The sequence below is a fragment of the Suillus subaureus genome (assembly GCF_016647635.1).
Source record: "Suillus subaureus strain MN1 chromosome Unknown BJ212scaffold_2, whole genome shotgun sequence".
Lineage (NCBI taxonomy): Eukaryota > Fungi > Basidiomycota > Agaricomycetes > Boletales > Suillaceae > Suillus > Suillus subaureus.
In genome coordinates, this window is record NW_024538558.1 from 1,825,862 (window position 1) to 1,851,072 (window position 25,211).

The 25,211-nt window shown below is 42.9% G+C and overlaps 7 protein-coding genes across 7 annotated transcripts; 5 read left to right on the top strand and 2 right to left on the bottom strand.

Moving 5' to 3' along the window:
- Window positions 1–311: 311 nt before the first annotated feature.
- Window positions 312–794, top strand: BJ212DRAFT_1318098 (uncharacterized protein; the record flags this gene model as incomplete). The annotated part of the gene is made up of 2 exons (XM_041334292.1): window positions 312–581; window positions 751–794. A coding segment is annotated over one exon (270 nt), but the record flags the coding sequence as incomplete, so codon positions are not given.
- On the top strand, window positions 741–3,349 carry BJ212DRAFT_1259735 (uncharacterized protein; the record flags this gene model as incomplete). The annotated part of the gene is made up of 18 exons (XM_041330049.1): window positions 741–839; window positions 899–1,002; window positions 1,050–1,136; window positions 1,189–1,202; window positions 1,253–1,553; window positions 1,609–1,627; window positions 1,677–1,704; window positions 1,760–1,799; window positions 1,856–1,882; window positions 1,932–2,001; window positions 2,060–2,149; window positions 2,196–2,335; window positions 2,423–2,426; window positions 2,455–2,682; window positions 2,743–2,880; window positions 2,931–2,958; window positions 3,013–3,233; window positions 3,290–3,349. 18 exons carry the CDS (start codon window positions 741–743, stop codon window positions 3,347–3,349), a joined length of 1,698 nt encoding a protein of 565 aa, XP_041199358.1.
- A 1,604-nt stretch (window positions 3,350–4,953) lies between these two features.
- On the bottom strand, window positions 4,954–5,996 carry BJ212DRAFT_1295369 (uncharacterized protein; the record flags this gene model as incomplete). The annotated part of the gene is made up of 5 exons (XM_041332310.1): window positions 4,954–5,235; window positions 5,325–5,372; window positions 5,504–5,528; window positions 5,776–5,868; window positions 5,980–5,996. The coding sequence occupies 5 exons, from the start codon at window positions 5,994–5,996 to the stop codon at window positions 4,954–4,956; spliced, it is 465 nt and encodes a 154-aa protein (XP_041199359.1).
- A 51-nt stretch (window positions 5,997–6,047) lies between these two features.
- Window positions 6,048–6,350, top strand: BJ212DRAFT_1258866 (uncharacterized protein; the record flags this gene model as incomplete). The annotated part of the gene is made up of 1 exon (XM_041329979.1): window positions 6,048–6,350. One exon carries the CDS (start codon window positions 6,048–6,050, stop codon window positions 6,348–6,350), a length of 303 nt encoding a protein of 100 aa, XP_041199360.1.
- Window positions 6,351–18,205: 11,855 nt separating this feature from the next.
- BJ212DRAFT_1295370 (uncharacterized protein) lies at window positions 18,206–19,253 on the bottom strand (the record flags this gene model as incomplete). The annotated part of the gene is made up of 6 exons (XM_041332311.1): window positions 18,206–18,272; window positions 18,323–18,433; window positions 18,495–18,613; window positions 18,685–18,960; window positions 18,990–19,043; window positions 19,143–19,253. 6 exons carry the CDS (start codon window positions 19,251–19,253, stop codon window positions 18,206–18,208), a joined length of 738 nt encoding a protein of 245 aa, XP_041199361.1.
- Window positions 19,254–19,781: 528 nt separating this feature from the next.
- BJ212DRAFT_1475449 (uncharacterized protein) lies at window positions 19,782–20,706 on the top strand (the record flags this gene model as incomplete). The annotated part of the gene is made up of 5 exons (XM_041339231.1): window positions 19,782–19,827; window positions 20,020–20,148; window positions 20,207–20,456; window positions 20,509–20,608; window positions 20,668–20,706. 5 exons carry the CDS (start codon window positions 19,782–19,784, stop codon window positions 20,704–20,706), a joined length of 564 nt encoding a protein of 187 aa, XP_041199362.1.
- Window positions 20,707–22,504: 1,798 nt separating this feature from the next.
- On the top strand, window positions 22,505–23,075 carry BJ212DRAFT_1258797 (uncharacterized protein; the record flags this gene model as incomplete). The annotated part of the gene is made up of 2 exons (XM_041329971.1): window positions 22,505–22,594; window positions 22,656–23,075. Coding segments are annotated over 2 exons (510 nt in total), but the record flags the coding sequence as incomplete, so codon positions are not given.
- Window positions 23,076–25,211: the final 2,136 nt, after the last annotated feature.

Genomic DNA, 25,211 nt, shown 5'->3' on the forward strand with positions numbered 1-25,211 from the left:
ATTCGGAATCACCTCATATTGCAATTGAGAATGAATGCTATTGCATTGCGTTGTGAAGATTGTGTGGTGGCATTGATGCAGCATTTCGGATGGCTGGTATGATTTCCTGACGCCCTGCAGACCTGGGCACATGCCAGATCAGTATTCTAGTAGCTTCATAGCAACGATGGACGCTGACGAGAGTAATGCATCTATATGATTCTGCCAGTGCATATCAGTATTCAAGTCGATAATAATAAATATTTGAAAATCGCGTGAAGACTGAACTTAAATTTCTAATAAATAAATAAACTATTAGATCCCGCGGAAGCAAATCGTGTCCACTCCGAATCGCTCAACTATCCGCGCCGTTCAGCATTTGCGTGCGTTGTTCGCTTATCTCCGTGTCTCTGCTTCTCCTTTTGCAATCGTACTCCACCTTTTTCCAATGCGTGTCTTCTGGCTCGGAGCTCCACATGCGATCGCTTATTTCTCTCATTCATAACTACATATGGTCCTGTTCTTGGCAGTGCGATGGTCGGCGGGACATTTGCTTCCGCGGGATCAGTCGTTCCGTCCTTACATATGTTAGAATGACCTAAGGTCTTGTGGACGTTGCCCTTCAAGTTCTGACACGAGCTTGGTCGAATATAAGAGTCAAGAACCTTGAAATCAGGAATCCTGACAAACTCGTCTATGCACGCCGGCGCACTCGGTAAGTACTGCGAATAAGCATCGATGAAGCTAGTAACACACTAGACATGGATGCAGATTTCCGACCAACCCGGGAGAGCACACCCCCTCCGAATGTGAGCTACCAGCAATCGGTGCTCGGTCTTGCCCCCAATGTACATCCTCTTGTAAGCTGCAATACCTCAACAATATTCGTCGTCTCTTTACTCACTAGAAATCCCATAAGAACCCCTTCCCCTTCATTCTCCGCGCCGCAGCCGTATACCCAGACAAACTTGCCGTTGCTCATCCTGACGTGACACATCCCGCGTTCTATACCTATGCCGTTTGGTGAGGCCCTTGTGCTTCGTCGAGAACTAGTCTGACAGCGGCAATAGGGCTCAGCGCATTCAGAATATGGCATATGCTCTTATACAAGCAGGCATCCGCCCAGGTGACCGCGTTGCAGTTATAACGCCCAACTGGTGAGTTCTGCTGTATCACGCGCTTGACGCATCTCACACAGAAGCACGATAGTCCCTTGATTGCAGGTATAACCTCCATTTTATCACACCTGGCAATAATGAAACACCCCGGGTAGATGCTCACTTTGGCATTCTTGCTGCTCGCGCTATCGTCACACCTGTAAACACTCGTCTCACACCCCCTGAGGTCTCATACATTCTGGAACATAGTGGATCCAAACTTATCCTCATTGATCGCGACTTCACGCATCTCATTGAGAATATTAATATTCCTACGGTTGTTTGTCATGACACAGGCAGAGCAGGGGACCCATATGAAAGCTTCCTTAGTGCCGGCAGAGTATTCAGTGCAGAAAAGGGGTGGACTGGCTTGGAGGTTGAGCCGGACGAGAATGCCGGTGCAGTTTTATGCTACACGTGAGTCATGACTCCGTTATGCAGTTTGGCCAAGATGTAAACACATTTTTACAAGGTCGGGAACTACAGGTCGTGTAAGATTGCCTGTGTCTGCAGGTAAAAGCAGTTGCTCATTTTGCATAGCCAAAGGGCGTCCTCACCACGCTGCGCGGTATGCTCTGTCGACTTACTCAGCTGTCATTTGGCTGATGTTATCGTCCAACTAGGCTCTTACTTGGCAGCAATAGGGAATGTTGTTGAGGGACAGTGCGTGCCTCTGTCTTGCTGTATCCGTCTAACAGGCTCACCAGTGGGATTTGCAGGATAAGTCGTGAGTCGACGTACTTGTGGTAAGTTTTATGTGATTGCACGAACAGTCAAGAATCCGATGAACTGCAGGATTCTTCCAATGTTCCATGCAGCTGGTTGGACATACCCGTGGGCAAATGTCTTCGCATGCGCGACACAGGTGAGCAGAACACGATGTTATGTTCATAATCACGAACCATCTTATCTTCTTATTCAAGATAACTATGCGCTCTGTTGACTACCCGCTTATCTGGAAGCACTTCCTGAATTCCGGGGTAACTCACTATTGTGGTGCACCCACTGTCCAGGTTTGTGCGCCGCACAGGGACATGAATTAGTCTGATGTGTCGATAGATTGGAATTGTGAACGACCCCGCTGGTAGACCTCTCCCTCGTATTATATCCGCGGTTGTTGCAGGGGCCGCACCCACTGCTCACCTCATCAGCCAGCTCGAGCAAATGGGAATCAAGCCTGTGCATGTATACGGTTTGACGTAAGTCCAGCGTAGCGTTTAATTTGTGCCTAAGCTGGTTCGTTCTTCCATCATCGCCAGTGAGGTTCGTGCTTCAGCATTGATCAGGGAAGTGGCAAGCCTGAACATACTCCTTAAAGACGGGCGGACCCTTCACGCGCTGTTACGACCAACCTCACTGGAAGACGCTTACTTTGGAACAACGTGCGAAGCTGATGGCTCGACAAGGTCAAAGCTCTGTAATCGCACAAGATACACGCGTGGTATATCCTCCACAAGACGAAAACGACGAAGAATTCCGTGACGTTCCGAAAGACGGGCGCACGGTGGGTGAGGTTCTCATGCGCGGAAACATCATCATGAAGGAGGTACGTTTTTCAGCAGTTGTACCAAAGTTCTTGTATTCATTCTAGGCGTTTGTTGCATAGTATTTCCGCGACCCAGAAGCCACGCGTAAGGCTTTTCAGGGGCGCCACTTTCACTCAGGTGATCTAGCCGTCTGGCATCCCGACGGTGTCATTCAGGTCGTTGACCGAAGCAAAGACCTGATTATCTCTGGAGGCGAGGTGAATAATTATCCTTGCGGTGATTCAATACGCTAACCTGAAGACCGCAGAATGCATCAAGCTTGGCCATAGAACTAGGTATCTTTGCATTCGAATGGCTACCAAGTTGTAGACCCTGACCGAACCACGCAGAGCTTTCGAGTCACCCGCATGCCTTAGAGGTATCTGTCGTCGCCCGCTCGCACCCCAAATGGGGTGAGCGTCCCATGGCATTCGTCGTTCTTCGCCCGGAGCACGCCGCCAAGTGGAAAGACAATCATGGCGGCTTCGCTACTGAGCTGATCCGCCACGCTCGAACACTTTTACCCGGCTTTGCGTGCCCAGAATGGGTGCAAATAGTGGACGAATTACCCGTCGGTCATGCATAACATCCACACCCCGCTGGGCGCTTACAATACTTACATTACAGAAATCATCCACTGGGAAGATTCTCAAGACCGACCTTCGCAAAGCTGTTGCTAAACTGTGATCTTGGTAATCTAATACTGATATTGTGAGGATCGTTGATATGTATCGGTACATACTTATGTATGTTCGATTTGCCAAAGAAAAGGGTATGAGGAAGTGATAAAACATCAGCGGAGTGGGAAACATTATCTAGGCATGATAGGTTCAAAATGATCACGACAAATGGGTCGTCACGGTGTAGGGGGCAGAACTCCTCGGATTTAGTTCTGCCGGTTATAAGTGGTTGTTTTGCCAGGGTGACAAAACTCCAGCCACCTAGCTACTAGGCTATGCAGACTATATTCACGACACAAATGTTGCCTTGTCTCATCTGTCATCTTCACCATTGTAATTAACCACCTCAACCTCATCTAGAATAGCCTGTGGTATTATTTCTTGTTTGACCTGATCCAACTCATCAAAATCAAAAGTGTTTCCCTTGAGCACTTCAACTTCATTAATGGTCTGAACTTCTGCAGTCCTTTTCAACTCCTTGAGAGCTGCAAACTCAGCAGCAATATACTCTCTGGACCAGCAAGCAAGCCATCTGCATCACAAGGCTTGGTTGAGAGTGGTACTCCTCTCAGTGCCCTATTGAAACTACCCTGCTTTATCAGCTTAGGGAACACATCCCCTATTGTTGAATCTATTTTTAATGCCTGAAAATATAGCAGTGCATAACTTGTGTCATTAATAGACAGCTTACTTGATCATGTGACCAGTTCATCCACTTTGAAACCATACTTCTGTTGGAATCTGAGAGTTCTGAGATGAGGAAGACTGATGGATCTGACCAAGGCACGGACAATGAGTGAGAGGTACAAGCACAAGCTGAAAAGGGACAAAGGGTGAGTGACACAGTGACATTGGCTCACATCCTACTTTATTTTCTGTTTCATTTTAATACATTATTGTTGTCAATGTACTTACCTTAAAAATGCCAGTAGTAGCATCCTAGCATCTCAGTTCTTTCCAAGACACTGAGATGTGAGTAGGAATTTGTCACTTATACCATACAATGTCTAATGCAATGCAATGTACTTGTTTCATAGGTAGACAAACTCTTAACAGACTTCTTTCCAAGACACTGAGATTGTACTTGTTTCATAGATTTCTCATCCCTTCCACTCTTCTTATCACCACAACTTCTCCTTAGCCTTGGTCTCAAGCTTTCTCTTTTTATCTATTTCTTCTTCATCACTTGAACCATCTGAGTCAGGATCAAAATTTCTTAATCTTGACTTAGATTTCCTTTTTGGCTCTTGTGAATACTTTACTCATCATCTGAGTTGTCATCAAACCTTGCTTTATGCTTGCTAGATTTTGACTTGGATTTGGTAAGCTTCTTGGCTTTTGATTTGTGCCTGGACTTATAATCATCCTCATCCTCAGAATTACCATCTGAATCTGAACTGTAATCAGTCCTCTTCTGATACTGTAGTATTTCACTCAATTTGTCTGTCATGTGTCACAAGCCATTATGCTGGGATGAAATTTGATGCTTGTCATGGGTCACATCAAGGATTGACAAATTTCTATGAAGTGTCATGGATGGCTGAAAATTCTACTGCTCTGTCTTGCTGTCATGATGTTGAAAAATGAGTATGAGTATAATGTGTTTGCCTTTCACCTCTTCTTTCCATGCCCAAGTTCTTCTTCAACTGCCAGCCCAACCTCTTCACCACCCTCAAATTCCATTGCTTCAACCTTTCCGCATGCAGTTAGACTGCCATCCTCTGTGCTCATGATTCCATGGACAGTCTTGACTCCAATCACTGGAAGTGGGAATTTCAAGAAGGCAATGATGGATAGGGATGGATCTGGAAGGAGCTCAGTGATAGCAGTTGAAGGAAGCTGTAGTTGGTGAGGGATTTTGGTGGGGAGCATGTTGTATCTGACTCCTGAGTGCTATGAAATGTTTGATCAGACTTGGACAGTTACAAAATTGTTGCTCATTCCCAACTTGGATATTGCTCGGGCATCTCTGCTTTACTTACTACATGGGTGGCAATAGAAGATGTTCTTTGAGCTGTGGAGTTCATGATCTGGCGGTCAAAATTAACATAGTTAAAATTAACTTTTGCTGAAAATTGCAGCACTGTCATGTGTCACCCTCAAATGCTGAGGTGATGAAATGGTGTAGTGTGTCACAAGTCACAGGTGGTGAGTGAAATACTATGGTATATCTGAATTGGAATATGCTAAATTGGTTTCAATGCAATCATTATACTACCTCTGAATCAATCATGATGGTTAAAAGTTTACTTGCAAACAAAGGCCATCCAACTCCAAATCTGAGCCCAGTGGCAGGCATGCTAGATCTCAATGACTTGGAAAATCATGGGGGTGCATCAGATGCAGAGTCCGACACAGTGTCAGACCCAGAGTCTCTTATGTCAGACTATAGTATTGCAGGCAGACCTGGAGATAGGGATGAATCTGACTCACTGAGTGAGCTGAGTCAGGCTGAGGGTTATGAAGCCTTCAATGCCAGGACACTTGACAGTGCTCAGGCCAATGATGACACCCCAATCATATGTGCTGCTGTATCATCTCTGTCAGAACATTGGCATTTGATTGATGTCTGGATGCCACCTACCATCAGTGATGCAAGTCTTGCATTTGATAACCTGAAAATGCTGCTCCACCCACCTTGCAACAATGGACATGGATGTAAACCCTCAGAACTCTCATCTCTCATTGAGAAATGATTGTCATAGATGGAGTATTTCCTTCATTCCTATGTTAATGGGACACCATGGTCAGCCACAGCACTCAAGACAGCAAATTTGTTGGGAAGAGGATGCACATGTCTAGGATGGTGCAGCAGTGGTCCAAGGCATACATATATTCTGGACTGTGAGAATCTGCTGTACTCACAATGTAGTGGGGACTGGACAAAATCTCAGATTGATGATGAAGATTTGAAGGGAGAATTACTTGCACACCTTCAATCACTTGGAAAATATGTTACTGCCACTGTAGTGATTGATTACCTTGCAAGGCCTGATGTAAAAGAATGATATCAGCTACACAAGACTGTTTCCCTTGTGACTGCTTAGCACTGGATGGAGAATTGTGGCTTTTGATGGACTACTGCAAAAAATAGCCAGTATGTTGACAGACATGAGTGTGAGGATGTTGTGAACTTCTGACAGAATATTTTCCTGCCAGCATGGTATGCAATTGATAAAAAGACTCAAAAATGGTCTACAGTGGATGTCAGCAAGCTGGAGGAAGGGCAGTCAACAAATGGAAGATGGACTGTATTGTGGTTTTGTGATGAATCCACATTTTTTGCACATAACTGCTGTAGAGAATGAGATTCCTCCAGGCTTATATCATGCATATTACAACTCACAACAATTGGTACAGTACATCACTCACTCTCTATGACTTTCCCATGAAATGTTGAAGGTTCAACTACTCTGCTGGCTTGCAGAGCTATAGAAAGAAAGAGGGCTCTCACACTAGGGTGAGAGGAAGGCTACTGACTCTCTAGGTTGTTGGTTAAAGTGTGCTAGGCAATATGTTCAACCCTTAAGGGAAGCAAGGAAAGCAAGATCCACAAAGTGATGCCAGGATCAACTCTGGTAAAGTGCATGCGTGGGAATACAGAGTGCGAAGGTGCGTGAAGCATGGGAATAAGGTGTGTGCTGTGTGCAGATGTATAAAAGACTGGTAAAAGTTGTGAGGACATGAACTGGGACTGCTGAATGATGACTGATGATAATGGACTGTTACTGAGGGCTAGGGTGATGACTGATGCATGCTGGCTGAAGACGATAGATTCTGACTCTAGGTGCTACTAGATACTAAGTAACGTGATGGTGGTTGTTGTATTTGTGGTAGACCAAAAACTTCCTTATATGAAAACTTCCCAGGCAACAGGTAAGCTGTGCCTAGGCACACTCCCAGGGCTTGGAAATGAATAGGGAGTGCTCTATGTATGTAAGTGAGGTAAGTAAGGGTCCATGACGAAATCATGTATCATACAATGCTAAATATGGTCTGATAGTGAGAATTAACAGAAAAGGACTCACTAGGGAACTGGTTGGATGATGGATGGATGCTCCAGGATGCTGCATGACAAAGGGCAACCAAGCATGGGAAGAGTGCACTAAGTGCATGTGTAGGAATGTGTTGCATAGTGCAGGAATGTGTCATGCCTCTGGTGTGTTTTGTAGGAAAGTCATAGGGAGTAAGTGATGCACTGTACCAATCATCATGAGTTAAAATATGCGCAATCTAAGCCTAGAGGAATCTCATTCTCTACACCGGCACTTACCCTCTTTCTGGACTTAGGTCCAATTCCTGTCTCTCTGACTCTACCTTAGGGTAGTCTACCTCTGTTTGTTTCTACATTGGACTTCATCTGATGTAGCCCCTATTCCTTCCAGACCTCCAGACATCCTGTCCTCCTGTCCCCCATACTTCCAGACCTCTGGACATCCTGTCCTCCTGTCCTCTGGACCTCCTATCCTTCCATCCTGTTTCCCATAGAGATATTACCTTGGGGTCTCTCCACTTCCTGTGCAGTGGGAACTCCTCTGAGTATTTCCTGTGCTCCTCTGGAACTCTCCCATGCTCCTCCGAAGTCCTCCTGCACTCCACCAGAGTAGCCAGCCTCCGGAAGTCCTTTGGACTTCATCTGAAATGAAGGGCATATACTTGGGTAAGGGGCACAGTGTATGAGCTGAGGTAGCCCCTCTGAGTCAGTCTCTCTCTCCCTTGAGCATGGTTCTTAACACATATCATCAGACTTGCATTTTTGCTACTACTTTTGCCTATGGACTCTGGACTTTCATGTAGTTAGTTATATAGGGTTGGGTGACCAGGATTACAATCACCACTTAGTAGGAGGGAGAAATCCCCAATACTGGTCACCCCATACCTGCCTTTAGAGTTACCCTTGCCAATATACCTGTTGACCCGCTCTCCTTGACCCAACACTATTGTCACTCATTCACTTGACATTCCTTAATATCTCCAAGCTAGTCCTGACACTTTACCTTTCTTTCCCTTACTCTCCCACCATCCCCACATCTCTGCACCTGTGGACCCAATTTCCCATGCATCAGACTTTGCCCTGTACCTTAGGACTTGATTTCAGACTTTCAGACTTTTCATCCCTTGTGCAGTACTGATTATTGAACTTGACTAGACAGCAGATCCCTTGGGTCAAATGTTCTTGCTTGCAAGTGTAGCAGCTAGGCAGGACTAGTAGATATATATTGGCTAGGTATTCTAACAACTATCTAACCAAGTTGTATTATCCACAGCGCTCTTCCCACACTTGGTCGCCCTATGTCATGCAACATCCTGGAGCCTCCATCCATTGTCCAACCAGTCCCCTGGTGTGTTTTTTTTGTTTATTCTGATTATCAGACCATATTTAGCATCATACAATATATTATTCCATCATGGACCCTTTCCTTACCTCATTTACATACACTCAGTGCTCCCTATTTGCTTCTGAGCCCTAGGAGTGTGCCTAGGCACAGCTTGTTATGGTTCTCCCTAGCACCTTCACCTTTTTACCTTTTCATGATGTCACCTTTCACACCTTCACAACTTCACCTTATCACAGATGACATCATACATTCTTTAGTGTTCCATCACATTCTATGGTACAATCTTACATAACATTATATCATTGGCTAGCTACATTAGAGCTCTGCCTGAATACCCTTATATATACACATAGTTACACTCATGTATTCCTTATCTTGACCTTAGCAATACTAAGCTTGTCTCTTAGTAGACTTGAGCGAGGTATTCATTATTATGCGTAACACAGCTTACCTGTTGCCAGGTTAGTTTTTCAACTACCAACTAGCTACCACCATCATGTCAGTTAGTCTAGTTGCTGTCTTCATACCATCCACTAGTCTTTTATATGTTCACACACTGCTTGTGCTTTATTCCCATGCTTGGGACACCTTTGCACTCCATATTCCCCCACACACTTTCATTGCACTTCACCAGAGTTGACCCAGCATAACCCAGTGGATCCTTGCTTTCCTTGCCTCCCTTAAGGGTTGAACATATCGCTTGGCACACTTTGACCAATACTTAGAGAGTCAGTGGCCTTTCTCTCACCCCAGAGTTAGAGCCATCTTTCTTTCTTTTGCTCTGCAAGCCAGCAGAGTTATTAAACCTTCACTGTCACAAGAAAAGATAGGTCCATGAGGGTGAAAAGCCCATGCTGCAGCCAAAGGGAGAAGGATTATCACTGATGGTGGCAGATTTTGTATCTGCAGATTATAGCTGGTTATGGTCACATCATGAAAAGGAATCTGCACAGATTATTTTCTGTGCAGGCAAGGCACAAGATAGCTATTTTTCAAATGATGGAATCATTTGCCATGCTGAGAAAGTGATGGTGATACTGTAACAAGATTACCTGGATGAAGATCACATTGTTGTGTTTGATTATGCCACAACACACCTTAAACAAGCTGATAATGCACTTTCAGCTCATCATATGCCTAAGAATTGCAAGGCTTGGGAAGTAGATACACCAGTCTGTGGACCACATGGGAAGATTTTAATGATGAAGATCCACATTATTAATGGATTCCATAATGGAGTACCACAAGAGTTTTATTGGCCAGAGGGGTCTGCAAATGGGCGGATGTCCAAAGGCATGGCTACTATTTTAACAGAACAAGGTTTTGATGTCAGAAAATTGGGGACATAGTGTAAGAATTTTGAGTGTGCACCTACAGTAACTGACTGCTGTTGCCATAGAATCCTCTATGGTCAACTGGATTTTGCAAATGTCAAGTCTCATTTGGAGAACATGTGCAAGAGCAGGGGGTTTCAAGTAATCTTTCTTCTGAAATTTTACTGTGAACCAAACTTTGTTGAACAGTGTTGGGGATATGAAAAATGACTCTATAGAACTTATCCAATGTTGTCCAAGGACAGCAATTTAGAGCACAATGTAATTAAGGCACTTGATGTCATTCTCCTATCCAGCATGTGCAAATGAGCAACTCTCCAAGTCTTTTGAATTAATCTTATTCATGGGACCTTTGTTACTTAGGTTTGTGATCTGATCATGTCACTTCATTGATGGAGTCAGGCTGCCTGGGCAGCAAAGAAACATCATGGGCACTGTGTTCTCTTACCTTCAATCCTTAGTAAACTTGATGCAGCAAAGGTGATATAGTTGAATATATACATATCCACTGGTTTGGAACATTACTACACCATACAATACTTTGTTTCATGATATCTAGAATACATGAAACATTGTGCACTAAATTGTGACTCTGACTGTGGCTTGCTGTGATCAATAAGCAAGTCACACCTCTGTCACATCACATGATGTTTACAGAAAGTGCCTGAAGTCTCTCTTATGTGAAATTATGCTTCTCCCCAGTTGTCTGTTTCAGCATGCTCACAAGATGGTCATCTCATCTTCAAGCCTCAGGCCCAGAGCCCACAAAGCTTACAAGGGCCCATGGATTGGTCTAGCAAACAAGGCCAAGATGTGCTGCATGAAACAGTCAACACAGCATCATGCCCAGTTGCTTGGTGAAGTGGCCTCTGATACCACTGCTGCTACCCACTCCAAAGACACTTGCATGATCACTGGGGTTACAGCACTGCTTCCTCCTGCTGTGAGTAACTGTAAAGGTCATGCTCAAAGGTCACAGATCCAAAGAGCTTGGCCTCAGCTCATGCACTGTGCCCCTTACCCAAGTACTTGCCCTTACATATTTCCAAGTAGCAGAAACTAAGTCCAGGACTTCCAGAGTATTAGTAACTATCAGATCCAAAAGCCTAGAAGGTAAGACATCAGAACATCCAGACAGTTTCTGGATATTGATTGGAGAATGAATATAAGACTAACCCAGACAAAGTCTGAACTAGAAACTAGCATAGGTGGAATATCCAAAGATAGAAATGGAGATGCAAACTATAGGAATTAATCCCAAGTCTCAGAGGTTGACAAGAGTTGAGAGAACTCAAGTCTGGAGGACAGAAATGAGCAGAACTAAGATGATATTTGAACTAAGGTGTTACAGAGATTTACAGGAGGTTATATACTGTAGGTATCTAATGGATTGGTCAGTCAGCAGAGTCCAGGGCTATGTGCAGGGCATATGGAAAGTCTATTAGTAAGTCTGACAGATCATAAGAGATGAAATCAGATATGAAACATAGGTAGCAGATTAGTAATGAAAGCAGAAGAGTATACAACTAGATAACCAGAACAGTTCATCAATTCCATTATCCCCACTCCCATCTCCACTCAAATAGTCAGAAACACCCTTAAGGCAGCCAATCTTATAGCTGTAACCAAGAATAAAATGCCTCTTCTCTCAGCAGCATATAGGGGCCTTTGTTTTAAAGTACCAATATTGGACTGTAGAAGACTGGAAGAAGGCAATTTGGTCAGATGGCCAGGAGTATATATCAAAAAAGGCTGGGAATTGTTAGGGGAAAGAGAAGTCAAGAGTATCTAAAGTTTGGAAGATGAAGTATGATGGTAGGGATTGTATGAGATGGAATGGTGTGGGAATTCTTTGTGGGGTAGAAGGAGAGACGAATGTAGAGCAATAAATTTCTATTCTAGAGGAGTGTACACTCAGAAGCATGCAAAAATCAGGAAGTGATGAAGAAGACATTATCTTCCAACTGGATAATGACTCCAAGCATACCTCAAAGCTAGCTACAAAATAGTTTAAAGCCAATGATATCAATGTTCTATCATAGCCAGCATGACCATAGCAATAGTAGATTTTCTAGGACCAGTTTTGGAAGCAATTTGCCTTATAGATAAACTAGAGGCACAGAGATTAGGGATATTATCCCTTTGAGCAGAGGAGATGGGCTTTATGATGATCATGTTGAAATTCATGATGTTATGTGGGTTTACATATGCAAATAATATTAAAATCAGACAAAATATTTATTATTGCACCACTTCCATTAAGAATATTGTGTGTAAATGGTCTGATTTTGTGATTTTGATATAAAGTCAAAAAAGTATCCAAATGAGTCATGTGATTAGAATTACCATATCTTGCCCATATATGGTCTGATTCCCATGATATATATCTCAGAATACAGCTGTGATATCACACTTCTAGACATGTCCCTATGCCTTTATATTGTACTCAGGTGCTAGCTTGCTATTATCTAATTATTTGAAAATGCATAAACATTCAAACACTTTTTTGAGCCACTGTATATCTCCTCTTGGATACTTGCATAGAGGTACACACTTTTAATGTTGACTTGGTAGATCTCCCAGTCCTTTTGAGCAGCCATCATCAGTACTGTGCATATGGTGCTCATGTTAGCTGTAAGAGTGAACATATTGAAGTAGTTGATGCTGTACTGTTACCTTTGGCCATTTGCAACTAGTCTCACTCAAAGCTTAAGTTTTTCACTGTCAGGTCCACACTTGATCACCAGAATGAAGTGATAGGGAATAATGTTAGCTCTATGAGGTGCATCTACTACCTCCCATGTTTCAAGCTTCTCTAACTGACTTATCTTGTAGTCTATTGCCTCCTGCCATTCGATGACATCTAGACCATTCAGGGCCTGCTATAGCATGGGCTCTGGCTCTACTGCAGCTAGGGCATGCTCAATGTGAGTCTCCTTGTCCAGGAGATCTAATTCTAATGTCTCTATTAGGGACTCCATGGCTACTAAGGCAGCTTGGCCATTCTAGAGCTTAGCATAATAGCTAGGTGCTTGCCTGCTTCAGGTCACCCTTAGTTCTGGAGTAGGAGAAATCAGTTTGGACTGGATGGCCTGGATGGTAGGTGTGTTGCTTGTTCTTTCAATGGTGCTAGTGCTGCTAACATTGGACTCCCCCTTGTCTAGGACATCTGGTACAACGACCACTTTACCAGTTGGGAATATAACATTCTTCTCAACCAATACCTTCCTCCTGGATGGCCAATAGACCCAGCAGCCCTAGCTCTTGGCATCGACTTCCACAAACACAGCTTCTTACACCTTCACCTCCAGCTTTCCTGCCTCAAGCAGATAAACATAGACTGTACACCTAAACTTGTGCACCTGTGCAAGGTTTGGCTTCACCTTCCAGACAAGCTCATATGGGGTGGTACCTAGGGTTACTTGAGATAGTAGGTGGTTCATCAACTAGGTCATATAACTCACTGCTACCACCCACAGGAACTTGGGTAAGTCTTTGGCAATGAGCATTGCTCTAGCATGCTCTACCAAGATGTGATTAAGATGTTCAGCAACACTATCTTGCTGGGGTGAGTCATGCATAGTTAACTGATACTTGATACCTTGCTGACTTAGGTATTTGTCAAACTTGGCACTTAGGTACTCTCCTCCTTGATCAGAACAGACCTTTGACAAGCACACACTTGGTGACTGTTATGTGAGCCATGCCTCATAGGCCTTGAAGGCAGTAAGTGCATCACTTTTGACCTTTAGGAACTGGAGCCTTGTTTAGCGACTAAAATCATCCATGAAGCTGAAATAGTATAGGCAGCTAGCTATGCTTGCCATCTGTGCTGGACCCCATAGGTTTGTATGGACCAGTTCTCCATAGGTGAGTGCCCTACTGGCTGTTTCATTGGAGAATGGCTTCTGAGTTAACTTTGCCTTCATGCAGCTGTCACAGAATTTGGGTTTGGACATTGTCTTGCTAGGATGTGAAAGGCAGAAAAGTCACCAAATTCACTATCCTTCTATGGTCAATGGTTCAGACAAATACTAACGGTTGATAATGTAGTCATTTGTGGGGGACAAGGTTTTCTGTTGAACTTTTCAAGCAAATGCTAGTAATGTAAAATGGGCAAAGAAGTGTGGAAATCAATAACTGGCTTGAGGCAGTGCTATGATCTCAAGTAAAGTCAGTAACTGGCATGATGCAGTGCTATGACCTTCAGAATAATATGTTGCAGCTGTATGCAATGACTAGAGCTATAATATATCCCTGTGGATATTTCTTACTTATCTTCAGCAATGGAGATCAAATTCACTAGCAAAATTGTCCCAATACGTGGCCTTGAAACCAACTCTCTGCTGCTCAGGCACTCACTATGAGTATGATGCAGTCCAAAACAGAGTACATCCTTTGATGTAGTCTTAAGTGGCCAAGCTCTTAATATTCGTTGACAGATTGTAGGTCTTATTTGTCTTCCCTAATTGATGAATAATATGTGTGATTCTCCCCACAGAACTTTTCCTGTGTCTAAAAGAGAACTAGAATGAATACTACTTGTGTAATCAAATATGGCTCAAGTATGTGGCCTCAAATACTCCTGAATAATGTGTGAAGAATGTGGTAAAAGAATGGAGTAAATAAGCTGATATTTCTCCTAGTTGTCACTTATTTGTTCACTTAGTTAATAGGGGTAAAGGAACTTAGGGGTGTATGCACTGATCCCCCTTTGATTCCCCTAAACTTTGTCTCACTCTGATTGGATGATTGATACTTGGGAATGAAATTGATTTCTTCACAAGAGGGGAAAATGAGCCCCTTATATACTACTATACTAGTGGCTATGCTATTGATTACTAATGTACTTAAATTAAATTGGAGTCATATTGAGTCATGCTGAGTCAGTATGAATCATTATAAGAAAGGACTATAGAATACTCTGGAATTTTACAGAATACTTGGTAAGAATGCTTGGCAAAGGCTGTGTTAAGACCATAACACTGCCATGCTTTGTAATAATGCTTGGTAAGGGCTGTGTTAGCACTGCCTTGTTGTTGTGCTTTACCAATCATCATCTTTCTAATCATAGTATCAATTTGTCAGGTTCCACAGCTTTGGATACATAGATACAAATAAAGTGGCATAAAATGTTGACACATATTTGTAAAGTGGCATAGAATGTTGACACATGTTTATTTCATATACAAGAAAGATAAGTGGCATAATAAGTATTTTACATGGACAACTAAGCCATTTCTTGGTGAAACATGCTTTGAAATGTCCAAGTAAAATTAATGTTGTGAGAAAAATTCAAGTGACTTCATAGTTTGAAATGAAGAGTAACATAAATTATAGTAGCATAAATCATAATATGGTCATGACCATGTACGAAACAAGTTTCGTGTGTGTCAATGTGGCATCCAGCTTGATGCCCTCCATGAGGTTCTTCTTTACTGTGTCAATGACAGCCTGTTAGGACATGTGTCCCAGGACCTTGTGCAGTTCATTCACGGTGAGTTTTGACTTAGTGACATTGGTGTGATATTTCTGATAGCTGGCATGGACACTATAGAGACCTTCAACTTGAGGGATTTCTGCAATGAGTCACCTTTTCAGTCCCTAGGAGAGTATTTTGCACATCCAGCCCTTGAATAGGACAGCAAGACTGGCAGAGGTGGTGTGGTATAGAGAATGAGATTCCTCTAGGTGTAGATCATGCATATTTCAACTCATGACGATTGGTATGGTGCATGACTCACTCCCTATGACTTTTCCATGAAATGCGCCAGAGGTGTGATGCTTTCCTGCACTATGTGACACATTCATGCACATGTGCTTAGCATGTTCTTCCTGCACTTGGTTGCCCCTTGTCATGCAGTATCCTGGAGCCTCTATCTATCATCCAACCAGTTCCCTGGTACATCTTTTCTTGTTTATTCTCATTATCAGACCATATTTAGCATCATATGATACATTATTTCATCATGGACCCTTTCCATACATCATTTACATACATACAGCACTCCCTATTCACTTCTGAACCCTGGGAGCATGCCTAGGCACAGCTTACCTGTTGCCTAGGAAGTTTTCACCAATCATCTACTATCATGTCACTTAGTATCTAGTAGTCAGAATTCATCATCATCCATCAGTCATCACCCTAGTCCTTAGTGCAGTCTACCATCAACAGTCTCCTCTCAGCATTCTTAGTTCACATCTTCATGACATCCACCAGTCTTTATACATTCACACACTCCTTGCACCTTATTCCCATGCTTCATGCACCTACATGCTCTGCATTCCTGCACATGCGCTCATTGCACTTCACCAGAGTTGACCTGGCATCACTTCATGAATCCTTGCTTTCCTTGCTTCCCCTAAGGGTCGAGCATATCACTTGGTGCACTTTGACCAACACTTAGAGAGTCAGTAGGCTTTCTCTCACCCCAGAGTGAGAGCCATCTTTCTTTCTTCTGCTCTGCAAGCCAGCAGAGTTGTTGAACCTTCAGTGGTTGGTTGAGATGAGGGTAAAGGCTGTGCTTGGTACATATAGTGCATCACAATATCCTGTAGGTATAATATATCAATGTCTAATATTGTAGAAGGCTGATGTTATATCAAAGTCTGTGGTCCATAGACCATCCCTGTAATGTATCACCTTCATGACCTTTGAAAGTGATATATCACACGAGCCTCCCTTCAAAGCTCACATGATATATCACCTTCCTGTTGTTTAAGCCTGCCTAGCACATGATACACCTGAGCTTTGAAAGTGATGTATCATGTAAGCCTCCCTTCAAAGCTCACATGATATATCACCTTCAAAGCCTGCCCATGTGATACACCTGAGCTTTGAAAGTGATATATCACATAAGCCTCCCTTTGAAGCCTGCATGATATATCACGTTCATGTTGTTTAAGCCTGCCTAGCACATGATACACCTGAACTTTCAAAGTGATATATCATGTGAGCCTTCCTTCAAAGCTCATGTAATATATCACCTTCCTGTTGTCAAAGGCTGCCCATATGATACACCTGAGCTTTGAAAGTGATATATCATGCAAGCCTCCCTTCGAAGCTTGTGTGATACATCACCTTCTTGTTGTCAAAGCCTACTCACATGATACACCTGAGCTTTGAAAGTGATGTATCATGCGAGCCTCCCTTCAAAGCTCGTGTGATATATCACCTCCTGTTGTCAAAGCCTGCCTGGTATGTGATACACCTGAACTTTCAAAGTGATATATCACACAAGCCTCCCTTTGAAGCTCATGTGATATATCACCTTCCTGTTGTCTAAGCCTGCCCACATGATAGTACTACATATGAACTTTGAAAGTGTGTGATTATTTAGGTAGGTACATTAAAACATGACGGATCACAATATATCTACTTCTGAGACTTTTTTTGTCAACCCCTCAGCACCATACCAGACTTCAGCCTGCTTCCTCTTTGTTGCAGGCTTCATTCCTTGCTGGCCACCAATTTTATTGGCTTCATTAGCTCTTGTGAAAGGGCATGTTGAGCATCCAGAGTGCCTGCTAGAGGAAGCTGAGACAGCAGGTAATAAAGATACTGTCTCCAAATTGGGTTGGGGATATTCATCAGCCAAAACTCTTCCAATGTCAGGAGGTGTTGGCTGGTGAGAAGTAGGCAAATATTGCTGGTCAACAGACACCATTGAAGTGGAGAGTGTGTTGACCTCCTCAAGTGCAGAAATTGTGTTCATTTGCTCAACTGAGAACAAAGAAGGTTGAGGCAGGATGGTGGTATGAAACAATGACAATGGGTATAGGAAAGGAGGAATGGCTTTGGCTGTGCTGGCAGCTGGTTGTTGCATGCAATTGAAGGTGGGGGATATGTGTGGGCCTTCATGGAACAACATTGACTTTCTCCAAGCAGTGGTTGGCATGTCTGTTGGCATGTCTGTCACACTATGAGGAGACAGAATGAGGTTTGGCTCACCACTACTAGCATGCATCAACCATTCACCAAGTCCATTCACTCCTGTGAGCCCACTAAAGTCCAGGTTGTAAGAATTGGACACTGCTAAGTTCTCCTGTTCTCACAATTGAGTGGGATCAATTATGGAGAGACACTGATTCATGTCAAGTAAGGGTTCATCCAGATTCACATTAAGTAAGGGCTCATCCAGATACACATCAAGTAAGGGCTTGTCCAGATTTTCATCCAGTGAGATCAGGTCAGTAGGTAGAAGACAAGGTGAGATTGGGGTGGATGAGGGAGCTGGCGTGCACTGTGAAGAAGCACCTATGGTATATCTTTGTTAATCAAGTTGCATAGCTAGGAATTTCACTTACCATGGATGTGTCCAAGGTACATATTGTTCAAATGGTAATAGATACTGTTTGTGGAAGTTTGGTGTAGATGCCCCAAAGCTCAGACCATCTGCGGTTTTACCATGGTGGTAGCTAACAATGTGAAATTTGAATCAAAGGTCACATGGCTGTATGGGAATTCTTAAGAACACACCTCAATGTCATGATATCACCTTCACACAGAGGGTCAGCTCCACCCATGACAACACTATAGTGCCATCCACCTGTCAATGCTGAGAGTTCCTCAAAAACTTGACCTAGAATCATGGGCAGCTCTTGAATTGCATTATGAAAGGTAAGCAGTCAATACTAATTTGGATCAAAATCAAAACACGTTGACTTACTGATAAACTTCTTCTTTTGTTCTCAGATTCTCTCCAACAACACTGCCCAATCTTCTGGCAGCGTTGAGATGCAGTCTCCTCCCAAATTTCTTTCTTAATCTCCTCTGATTCATCTGCAAAGCAATCAGTAGTGTGCTGCCAGACTGCACTAAGCCTCTGGGTAGGTTGTACAAGATTCTTTTTGAGTGCATCAGAAACTAATGGTTTGACTTTTGATTTGTAGTGAAGTTTTGAATAAACTTCAACCTCTTTGAGGTCTTGAGTGCCTTGTGCATGCTGGCCAAGTAGTACAGACAGTGCTTTACCTGTTGAGCTGCCACTTTTCCCTTTGAGTTATTCTGAAACCATTCCCACAATTTCTAACCAATCAAAACAATCACATTCTAAAATTAGGTCAAACTAAATGCAACATACTTTGTGTCATTCTCCTGCTTCCATTGGAGGCGAGTTGGACTCACTACCTTCTTGTTCTGCTGATTTAGGTGGGTTTGTTGTAGAATCAGGTGGAGCCATTTCATTGATGAGCTCGACAATGTCTTTGCCAAGTTTGTTGGCACTAACATTCTCATTGCAAGGCAGGCTGTCATTTAGTTCTGTCTCCTCCGGAAAGTCAATGAACCACCTTGGAAACAATGACTTGAAGAATCAAGGTAATTTCTTCTCTTTTTGCATTTGCAGGTAGGCAGGCATCTCATTCTGCAGCCAGAGTAACTGCTCTGCACTTGTCCATCTGGGAGGCGCCATCTGGATGGGAGGTGAATATCAATTGTTCATACCTCATATCTCATCTCCCTCACTGACAACTTTTTTTTTCTTGGTTTTGTGTAGAGCTATACACACAGGTGCAATGCTGAACCAAGCTGCCAACCTTTGTCTATGTTGTTACTCAGCCATGAAGTTTATTTTTCTTTGATGAATTGGGTCAGATTTCATGACCAAGCAACACCAATTAGTGAGTGATACAAATAGCATATTTTTCATACTTGAAACTGACAACCCAATTATTTCTACATCTTCTTGACATGAACCACAGCAGCTCCAACATTAGATGCCCCCACAGTCGACCCATACAAATGCTTTGCCATCCATGTTTCACAATGGAACAATTCATTGAGGCCATACATCTTGTACAGAATGGTCATGGTAAGTTTCTATCATGATATTGCTGAAGCACTTACTCACTACCACGTTTCACACAGTTCCCCCATCATCTTTGTAACCATATGTATGGCCTTACCAACCTGAAGATGAGGCATGCACAGTTCATGCACAACAGGGTACTGTGAACTTGCTTACACTTTTTTCTTTTGCTTTACTCATGTACTTACTGCACAGTCTCTCATGACCCAGAAGACAGCTCTGCATTCACAGAGGACAATTCCTCAGATACCTCTATTGATGATATTTGGATTGGCCTTGAGGTCCGATCTGAAGATGAGGCATGCATAGTCTGTGCACGACAGGGTACCATGAACTTGCTTACACTTCTTTCTTTTGTTTTACTCATGTACTTACTGCACAGTCTCTCATGACCCAGAAAAAAACTCCACACTCACAGAGGACAATTCCTCAGATACCTCTATTGATGATATTTGGATTGGCCCTGAGGTGGCCATTGCTGACAATGGTCTCGAGTGCTCCTCTTCCAATGATGGGGGAGATGAAGCAGCATCTAACACCAGTGCTGAAACACTCATCAACCTTGACCCTGCTCATTACTTCAACTGGTTTGGAACCACCAGTGTTGTCGGTGTTGGGCTATTTAGTGACATGTAAGCCGCTTTTTCATTGCCTCTGATCCATGACACATCTGATTATACATAGAACCACTGCTTGGATGCTTTGTGCCCCAGGCACATCGGTCCATTACTTCACCACATCCCATGAAGCCAAGAAGTATTTTAATCTTGCTCTGTCAATGTGGGTTGGCAATATGGTCTGATATAAATGTAGTTTTTTTTGCTACATCTTAAAATATTGTAGGGGATTTCCAATGAACATTCTACACACTTGATCACCTAATAAATATTTTTGCTTGAATCAGACATGCTTAATGAGTCTTACATGAGCAGGCCTCACAGGCAACATCATCTGATAAGCTTTATGCTTGAGTCGGATGTGCTCAATGAGTCTTACATGGGCAGGCCTCACAGGCAATGTCATCCAATAAGCTTTATGCTTGAGTCAGACGTGCTCAATGAGTCTTACTATATGATCTAGGCCTCACAGGCAACGTTATCCAATAAGCTTGGTGCTTAAGCAGATGTGCTAAGAGTGATTCTCACATGGGCAATGATATATCATGCTGCTGGATGTACATGCCTGACCCATTGTGCAGTCATGTCTGATGAATATATACTGCAATGATTTTGGTTTACATTTGCCTGTTTATTCACTTGGTAATGTGTGTTTAATGGTATGTGCACAGTGCAGTATTTAATTTGGTTCATTTGGATCATATGTTGCCTATGTACATGCACGATCACATCTGTCCCAAAGTGTGGACTCATATGACACCAAACTAAATGGTGAGTTGTTTACACTAACTTACTGCTGTGTTGCTACAGACACATTGTCTCCCAAATCATTATCACAATGGCACCAAAATACAAAACTGCAGAAGAACACTATGAAGCTTGATTGAAAAGCAAATGGGCACATTATCAACAGTATTTGATCACTCTGAGTCCATCATCATACTTGAATGAATTTTATTTGTCTTCCCTTAGAAATAAGACTATAGAACAGGTGAAGTCTCAAACTCATTGGTGGACACATTGTCATTTTGATAATGTATGTATTTTCTTGGTATACCATACAGTACTATATAGACATTTTACCAAACAGGACACTGTCACATTGTTTTCCACCTTGGACAAATTGAGCAATGAGCTTGGGTATAAGTCTGGCATTCCTGAGGCACACATCATACAATCTTGTGTTAGTGCAGTTCTTCAGAGGGTAGATGATGAGGGTTGGACTCTGCTACATCCTGAGTTGGACAATGCAGTCATTGCATTGCTGAGTTTGCACAAGGGAGCTACCAAATTATACGAAGCTGCACAACAGCTTGGATGTAAGTCTGTGACTGGATATCACCTCTTATTGAAACAGAGCCAGGAACTAGTTGACTTGATAGGGAGATGGCTTGTAGTGGAAAGGGAAGTCATATCGATAATAGATGATGGGGGTGTTGAAGCTTATGATCAGGCAACTGTTAACTGACTTACTCAGTTGGCACTGGCAGAAGGTTTGATATATCAGGACAGTTTTTAAAATAGCATCTTCACACAGGTGAATCATGAAAGAGTTTACTACTAGTGTTACTACAAGTCAATATCCAATAGTTGGAGGTCAGAGATGGCGAGCCCTGAAGCAATACCAGCGTGATTTCTATGCACACAATGCTGCTGCTTCAAAAGCAGTAAGTAACAACACCAATGATGCACCTCAACATACTTGCAAAGCTCAACAATGAAATCACAGCAGTTTTGAAGCAGGATCAAGTGGATGTCTAAATGTCTCTTTAACCTACTACACAGTTCCTCATTCTCCAGGGAAATGCCATTGTGGAGAATCAGAAGACGTACTAGAGACCATAAAGCTCGACTTTGCAACTCTCAACAACTTATCAGACAACCTTCAGAATGACACACCAGAGTTTGTAGAATTCACCAAGCAAAAATGCACTGTAGTTCAGGGTGAGGCCTTGTGCATACGGTGATCCAATGCCAACTTGTTTTTGGAGGAGTTCCTCCACCTGGAGGGTTGAGGTGACTATTCACAAGATATCTGTGTTTGTGGTAAGGAAGATGCAATATATTGCTGTCAGGATTGTCACAGTTCCAAGTTGTTCTGTCATTTGTGCATGATCCATGTATATGAAAGACAGCCACTTCATACATTGGAGGTATGTGCATATATACCTTGCATTCCTTACATTAACTGACTCTTTTGCACTTGAAACTTAGTGTTGGGATGGTGTCTCATTTTATAGTATCACCTTGAAGTCCATGGGAATCTGTTTGCAGCTTGGACATGCTTCTGGTGTTCGGTGCATTAACCCACTCCCTGCTTTCAATGATGACTTTGTTATCATCAACTACAATGGCATCTATGAAGTGGGCTTAGATTTCTGTGGATGTACGTCCACTCAGCCACACATCATACAACTACTACATGTTTGCCTCTTTCCTGCAACAACCATTGATCTGAAAACAGTGGTGACATTCTGGGCACTGGAATACTTTCAGATGCTGTCTTTCAAGTCTAAAGTCTCTGTGTTTGAATTCTACAAAACAGCTGCCCACTTGACAGACAACACTGGAATTCATGTACCAAAGGTATGTACCAATGCTATTTTAATTTTGATTCATCATATTACAATCTAAGATTGTTACAAGGCTATGTTGCACATGATGCAAGAATGGTGCTTCATCAAGCAGATGCAACGTGCTGGTCAGGGTCATCACCCAAAAGGTATTGTGGTGACTGAACCAGGTGCATGTGCTGTTTTGTGTCCTGTGTGTCCCCATACAGGCAAAAACCTGCCAGATGGATGGGAAAATGTACCATCAGAAATACAGTACGCAAACATTATCTTTCTTCCTGACTTTGCTCTTACATTGTCCCAGATTTTTATATGCCTTATTCCTTGCTATTGATGCCAATTTTCACCTGGCTTGCTGGAACGTCTCTTCAGACATTGTTGATCCTGGTCTCAATCATGGATATGCTTTTTTTGTGGAGGAACAAGCACATAAAGGTTTTATTGGTTCGCACAAATGAGTTGTCCAGGAGGTAGATTCAACTTTCTATTTGTCATGAACACTAAGTATAATCCTATGTAGTTGAGTTCGTGTTCCAGTCACAATGCGGTCAATCTCGCAGATATGAGAGTCTCACATGGTCTTGCAGCCACTGGTGCCAGTACTATTGATTGCACATGACATAATTTCAAACAGCCTTGCTCAGTCGGTAACTTACAGAAGGGTGAAAGGTATGCAACATATTTCGCACTCTTGTCATTTTGCTAACAACACAACTCATAGGTATCTCAACATGGATTACCTATTCTTCTCAAGCATGCGATCTTTATCAGACATATCAGCATTGAACATTTCATATGATATCACTTGCCAATGGAGCAAGCATCTCTGGACATGAATGTCTACCTTTCCACACTGGTACCACATCAACCACAACCAAAAAGCAATCACATTCCTTGTACCAAAGTTCCACCTGCCGGCCCATGTTGCCAAATGTCAGTCATCTTTTTCCTTCAATTTCACCAAGGATGTCGGTCACATGGATGGCAAAGCTCCTGAGCATGGGTGGGTGGATATAAACCCCATTGCTACAAGCACATGTGAATGGGTCCTGGTTCGAGGCATGACACCTTAGATGACCACTTCAACGACTGGAACTGGAAGAAGATCTGTGCAATGGGTAAGTTTTCAGTCTCTTGCTGAATATCTCGATTCAAAGTATCACTGTTTCTCAGGTTTGATTTTCTGCCAAAAGTACAGCTTTGCATTAACTGAAATGCAGGAATGTGTCAATGATCTCATCAATTTTGAGGCTTCCCTCACTACAGATGAGTTGACCAAATGGAGGAAGGATATCAAGGCATGGGAGGCAGACTGTTGTAGAGACCCCTGTCCTCTACAGCCATATAACAGGCATATTTTTGTGTTTTGGCCTCTGCACTGATGCCCTCCAATAAGCATGATACATGTGCAGTATTCGTGACGACATGCACTTTGGCGCACTTCAGGATGTGCTACAAATGTGCTTTTGCACACTTTCACATCCTCATCACCAACTGTCTGCATGTCCTGTCCTTGTCCTCCAAGGTCCATTGGTGTGTGTTCTATCTATTTTTACTTCAAACACATATCACAGAGTTACATATGGTATGCAATTACTCATTGCCTCACTATTTTTACTTAAGTTACATCACTTACAATATTTACTGCTACCTATTTGCTTCTGAAGCCTGGGAACATGCTTATGAGGCATTACATGCCTCTGGGTAAATTTTAGTTACTTACTTCCCTTCCACTAGTATCCCTCAGAGCAGCAGCAGATAGTTGAATTGACTACCACCTTTGTCGATTTTCGCACTTGAGCTCAGAAAAGGATCATCTCATCTCCATCATCTCCCACCAATCCAAGAAAAAGATCAGTATCACTCACCTTGAGGTCTAGAGCCCAGCCATGAAGCACGCATTTCGCACGTTGAGCACGCATTTTCGCATACCTGTCACATCCAGTGTGCTTTGGCGCCTATCGTCACACTTCATACTCTCACACTCCACCAGGCCCTCTGTCGAGAGCTAGTTCTTGGCATTCCCCCTCAATTCTTTAGAGGAATCCTTTCTCAGTGGCAATCCCCTTGGGTCGAGTTTGACTTGCATCCAGAGGAGCTCTGAAGAGTCCTTATCTTTAGTGTCCCCCCATCACCCCATCCAAATTCCTCGCCTTCACCATTTGCAACCAAACCCATTTGAAAGCAGAGCTACAAC